Source organism: Tupaia chinensis, unplaced genomic scaffold, assembly GCF_000334495.1.
Source record: "Tupaia chinensis unplaced genomic scaffold, TupChi_1.0 Scaffold000037_13, whole genome shotgun sequence".
Taxonomy (NCBI): Eukaryota; Metazoa; Chordata; class Mammalia; order Scandentia; family Tupaiidae; genus Tupaia; species Tupaia belangeri.
In genome coordinates this window covers 367,797-373,980 of record NW_006159471.1, presented here as the reverse complement: position 1 = coordinate 373,980, position 6,184 = coordinate 367,797, and the positions used below count along the sequence as shown (strand labels likewise).

Below are 6,184 nucleotides of genomic sequence, written 5' to 3'. Positions count from 1 at the left end.
CGGGGCGTGTCCCAGGTCCAGGCACAGCCCGCCTGTGGGAGAAGGGACGTCAGGAGCGCAGCCAGGGACTGGGGACCCCCGCGCCCGTCGCACTTGTATTTCTCAGCTCGTAATGCCAGCCTGGGTTTCCCCTTTCCTTTTTTTTTTTTTTTTTTAAGGGGACAGATAGTAGAATAAGGAGTTGGACCTGTAACTGACTTTGAACACTCATTTGAGATCACTCACTACCTTCGGACCAGCCCCCCCACCCTTTCCTTGAACTCAGGGGCCAGCCCGGCTTCCTTTCCTCTGCTTGGGAAGCCCGCTGGCTTCTTTGCCACCTGACGGTTCGGGTAATTCAGCATCACCTTCAGCTCTGTGTGTCTTTCTTGCATCCGTCATAGCCAGTAGTTCCAGAACTACTAGGTCTTGGTTGAATCACTGGCCTTTGCCCATCCACTTTCTCTTTCCCATTTTTCCCACCTTTCCTCTTTCCCAGCTCACCCTTCAGGTCACTCCTCAGACGTCCCCTCCTCCAGGAAGTCCTGACTCTTATTCCATCCAGCTCATGTATGTAATTGTGCCTTGTGCTCGCCCATCACAGCCCTGAACACCCTGGGCTCTGAGGGCTGGTACCCTAGTACCGCTAGTGTCCCTCATGTCACTCAGCCCAGAGGGGACACTCAGTGCCATGGAGAAAATTATTATAGCCACTCACTTACAAGATCTTTATATTCATGTTTTCCTTTCATCTGATTTTTTTTTTGGGGGGGGGTTGCTATAGGGCATGTGCGCTCGCCAGACAAAGAGAGAGACAGAAAGCGAGAAATCACCCCCTAGGGGGTAAGGCCACACTGCAGTCCCTTCTCCTCCATTCTCCTCTCAGTATGACACACACATGGCCAGCGTGAGTTTTAAGCCACCAGGTCCGGGAAGTGAACTGTGGTCGACTACATGGGAGTCCAGCGACATAGCCATTATGCTAACCACTGGTCCCTAATCTGATTTATTTTTTGTAAATTTTGCTAGAGGCTGTGTGTATTCACCTGAGAGAGGCCGTGTGTGTGTGTGTGTGTGTGTGTGTGTGTGTGTGTGTGTGTGACAGAGCGAGAAAGCACGCCTCCTAGGTAAGATAGCCACATTGTAATCCCTTCTCCATTCTCAGGTTTTTGGGCACACAACACACACTCACACATCGTGTTTTTCAAGTCTCGGGGCATGGGTCTGGGGCTTGAACTACACAGTCAGCCATGTGGGATCCAGCACCTTAACCACCATGTCACGGGCTGGCCCCTCATTTATTTATTTCCTTTTCTTTTTTTTTTTCTTTCTTTTTTTTTTTTTAAGAGGTTTTTGCTATAGGGTGCGTGTGCTTGCCAGAGAGACAGAGTGAGACAGAAAGACAGAAAGCGATAAACCCCCCCCCACAGGGGATGTCCATGCCGCAATGCCTTCTCCATTCTCCTCTCGGGATCTTGGGCACACACACACATGCATCCGGCATGAGTTTAAGCCACCAGGTCTGGGACTCGAACCGCGGTCGACTACATGGGAATCTAGCAACATAGCCATTACACTAACTGCTGGTCCCTATTTATTTTTCTTAAGATAGATTTTTGCTAATAGGTGCCTGCATTCACCAGAGAAACAGAGAGAGAGAGAGAGACAGAAAGCAAGAAATCACCCTCCAGGTGGGGGAATGACCACACTGTAATCCCTTCTCCATATTTCTCTCACGCCCGCCGTGAGTTTTAAGACACCAGGTCTGGGACTCGAACTGCAGTTAATTACATGGGAGTCCAGCAACATAACCAATACGCGATCTGCTGGACCCCTCACTTAATCTTTTTTTTTTTTTTTTTTTTTTTTTTTGTGGGGTTTTTTCTATGGGGCATGTGTGCACTCACCAGAAAGACAGAGAGACAGAAAATGAGAAATCACCCTTTAGGGAGGATGGCCACGCTGCAATCCCTTCTCCTCCATTCTCCTCTTGGGATCTTGGGCACACATGCACACACGCCCGGTGTGAATTTAAGCCACCAGGTCCAGGACTCAAAACGTGGTTGACTACATGGGAGTCCAGCGACATAGCCATTACACCAACTACGGGTCCCCCCTCATTTAATCTTTTAATCAGTTAATCAGACCCAGTCTCCCTCCTGCTCCCTCCTGCTCAGAACCCTCCTATGGCTCAAAGTCACTTGGTAAAAACAAGAGTCTTCCCATGGCCCAGGAGGTCCCACAGGATCTAACCAGTCACCTCCTGGTCTCATCTCTCACCACTGTCCCCTTGCTCTCCCTGCTCCCACCATACTGGCTTCCCTGCACATCCTTGGCACACACCAGGCCCATCCCTGTCTCAGAGCTCTAGGAGGGCAGGGGTTTGTCTGTATCTCTCCCTGCTGCATCCCAGTGTCCAGACAGGCCCGCACATCCCCCAGTGCTCAGTAAATATTTATGAGGTAGGGAATATCTTCCTACAGGTCTCACAGAACTGGCTGGGCAGAGTGGTAGGTTCTGGCCCCAAACCCTTGGGCTGTAAGAAACAAAGCCAAGATTCCCATGCAGGCCTACCTGAGCCAAGCAGGGCCCCGGGTCCCACCCCTCGCCATCCTGGCCTGCCTGCCTCACCATTTCGGCATGGCTGCAGGCTGCACCGGTCCACCCTCTTCTCACAGTTGGAGCCTTGGAAGCCGGGCGGGCAGTGGCACACGTAGGCGGAGTCCGGATCCGCACCGCCGACACACAGGCCACCGTTGAAGCAGGGTCCATCCGCACATGTCACCCCACTCACCTCACACCGTGGCCCGTAGAACCCCCGGGGGCAGGCGCACTCAAAGGACCCTGCTGTCTCCTGCAGGGGCAAAGGGCTTTGGATGGGGGTTTCCTTGGAGCAAAATGCCATCCCCCTCCTCAGTGTTACCCATCAGGGCTGCTCCTGGTCCAGTCCCAAGTCCCAGTGTGCAGAGGACTCACCAGGGAAGTCCTCCCCAGACAACCTCACTGTACTCCATGTTCCTGTGTCTGCCATGTGACCCACAGTACCGTTCCACCCTCTCCTCACAGTTGGAGCCTTGGAAGCCGGGCGGGCAGTGGCACACGTAGGCGGAGTCCGGATCCGCACCGCCGACACACAGGCCACCGTTGAAGCAGGGTCCATCCGCACATGTCACCCCACTCACCTCACACCGTGGCCCGTAGAACCCCCGGGGGCAGGCGCACTCAAAGGACCCTGCTGTCTCCTGCAGGGGCAAAGGGCTTTGGATGGGGGTTTCCTTGGAGCAAAATGCCATCCCCCTCCTCAGTGTTACCCATCAGGGCTGCTCCTGGTCCAGTCCCAAGTCCCAGTGTGCAGAGGACTCACCAGGGAAGTCCTCCCCAGACAACCTCACTGTACTCCATGTTCCTGTGTCTGCCATGTGACCCACAGTAGGGAGGCTGGGGCCCTGCTGGGGACCCTGATTCCCTACTCCCACTGCTACATGTTTGCCTACCAATGCTGCCTCCCTGCCTGCCCATCCGATTCCATCCACACAGACAAATCCCCCTGTGAGGGCCCAGCCCTAAGCCCATCTCCTCCATGACGCCTTATCTCCATCTTCCTGCCCAGGCCCTACCGCAAACTGGCACCCTGAGTGTTGCATCTCCCATTCTCCCAAGGTGACGATGTCCAGGAACGTCATCCCAGTACTACAGTCAGACCCACCCCCTCACACACCTCTGCTCCCAGTGCTGTTCACCGGGTCTGCCCTCTCTGACCATGTCCCCTCAGCCAAATCACACTGCAGTAGCCCCAGCCCTGGCCCATGTCCAGAAAGCCCTTTCTGATGTCCCCACCCACCATGTCTCCAGATCCCAAATCCCAACCCTCCTGGCCCCATGCCCCCACCATGGTCCTGGACTGTTCTCTATCCCACTGTGGGGGTCGTTATGGCTACAGAGGACTCCTCAGCACCCCATTTCTTTTTTTTGTTTGTTTTTGTTTTTGTTTTGTTTGTTTGTTTTTGGAGAGGTTTTTGCTATAGGGCACGTGCGCTCACCAGAAAGACAGAGACAGAGAGATAGAAAGTGAGAAATCACCCCCCAGGGGGGATGGCCACGCCACAATTCCTTCTCCTCCATTCGCCTCTCGGGATCTTGGGCACGCGCACACACGTGCCTGGCATGAGTTTTAAGCCACCGGGTCCAGGACTCAAAACGCGGTTTACTACGTGAGAGTCCAGCGAAATAGCCATTACGCTAACTGCTGGTCCCTATCACTCCCATTTCAACACCTCTCAGTGCCACCTGCCAAATCCACTCTCCCTAATCCCATCCTATCATCTAATCCTACCGTCAGGTCCCAGATGCAGGCTGGACTCTTCTGGGAAACCCTCTTTGATAGCCATTTTCAGACCTCCTCCCCCAGCTGGAGTCTCATGGAGCCCGGGGGCAGGGGCTGTGGGTGTGTGCAGGGTCTCCCAGGTAAAGTACTAATCATGGTAAGGTGGGAAGGGGAGATACTTACACTACAGCTGCCCCCGTTGGCACACGGGTTCCCATCACAGGGCCCAGGTCCAGGTCCAAGGCAGCCCGTGGTGGCAGAGGATGGGCCCCTGGGGCTGAGGCAACTGCTGGGTGAGACAGGGACCAGGCAGAGGGGCCCAGTCCAGCCCTCCAGGCATCGACATTCATTGGGCTGCTCACAGAAGCCATGCTCTGGGCTGCAGCCTGCTCGACACGCAGCTGTGGGGGATGGAGAAGCAGAGACCAGAGAGACAGCAATGTCGGAGGAGGCCAGGGTAGGAAGGGAAGCAGAGGCTCTGAGAACTTTCCAGGTGTCCCCTTGTTTCATCCTGGGGACAGAAAAGCCTCTGGTCTAGATGGCAAATATGACCTCCAGTCTACTGGGGAAAACTAAAGCCGGGAGAGGGGCGGGACCTGCCCAGCTAGGAGTTGGAGAATAAAGATTGACACCTAGGCCACTGGGCTTCAGTCTGTGCTCCTGGAAGGAGGACAGGTTCGGGGCTCCCAAATCGGCTTGAGGCAAGATTATAAAAAAAATAAAATAAAATAAAAACTAAAAAAAAGAATAAAAAAAAAAGATTAAAAAAAAAATCGGCTTGAGGAAAGGGGACATGGGACTAGGGAGGGGCCACTGACCTTTCAGGAAAGATGGAAGGGTCTTGGATTAGAGTAGGTCTGGAAAGATCTGGATTAGCCTGTGAGTTCTAGGGGCCTTGGTGGGGCTCTGAAATTTGGGGAAGAATCTAAGGGGATCCAGGGTGATGGCAGGGATCCTGAGCTTGTAAAAACCAATGGTTCTGGGACCAGCAGTTGGCATAATGGTTATGTCACTGGACTCCCATGTAGTCAACCACGGTTCAAGTCCCGGACCCGGTGGCTTAAACTCACACCAGGTGCGTGTGCATGCATGCCCAAGATCCCGAGAGGAGAATGGAAGAGAAGGAATTGCGGCGTGGCCATCCCCCCTGGGGGGTGATTTCTCGCTTTCTATCTCTCCCTCTCTCTCTGTCTTTCTGGCAAGTGCATGCGCCCTATAGCAAAAACCTCTCCAAAAATAAAAAACAGTGGTTCCAGGCCAGTCAGGTGGAGGGGAGTTAACGCAGCTGGATACCACATGGCCTACTGACCAATTCAAGTCCCACCCAGACCCAGCAGCTTGAAAATCATGCTGGGATGAGGCCAGCAGGTGGTATGGTGGTCTGGGTCCTGGATTCCCATGATCGGCCATGGTTCAAGTCCTAGACCTGGTAGTTGCATTCTCACTTTCTCTCTATTCTTCTTGATTAATTATAATAATAATGATGATGATAGGACCAGCAGTTAGCTTAATGGCTATGTCGCTGGACTCCCATGTAGTCGACTGCAGTTCGAGTCCTGGACCCGGTGGCTTAAACTCATGCCAGGTGTGTGTGCGTGCGTGCCCAAGATCCCGAGAGGAGAATGGAGGAGAAGGGATTGCGGAGTGGTCATCCCCCCTGGGGGGTGATTTCTCACTTTCTGTCTCTCTGTCGCTCTCTTTCTGGCGAGCGCACGTGCCCTATAGTGAAAACTTCTCCAAAATAATAATGATAATAATGATGATGATTAATTTTAAAAAAGAAAAGGAAATCATGCTGGGCATGTTGTACTTGCCCAGAATCCTGAGACAAGAGGGATGTGATGTGGCCATCTCCCACGGGGGTGCTTTCTCATTTTCTCT

General features: G+C 53.3%; 1 protein-coding gene across 1 annotated transcript in view; it reads right to left on the bottom strand.

Annotated features, from left to right (window-relative positions):
- The window catches only part of DLL3 (delta like canonical Notch ligand 3), a 12,216-nt gene that overhangs the window by 1,364 nt on the left and 4,668 nt on the right, over positions 1-6,184 (bottom strand). Inside the window, exons 6-8 of the mRNA XM_027771639.1 lie at positions 4,487-4,704; positions 2,979-3,221; positions 2,611-2,833 (exon numbers count right to left, since the gene is read on the bottom strand). Coding sequence (XP_027627440.1) covers positions 2,611-2,833; positions 2,979-3,221; positions 4,487-4,704 — 684 coding nt within the window. The remainder of the gene's footprint in view (positions 1-2,610; positions 2,834-2,978; positions 3,222-4,486; positions 4,705-6,184) is intronic.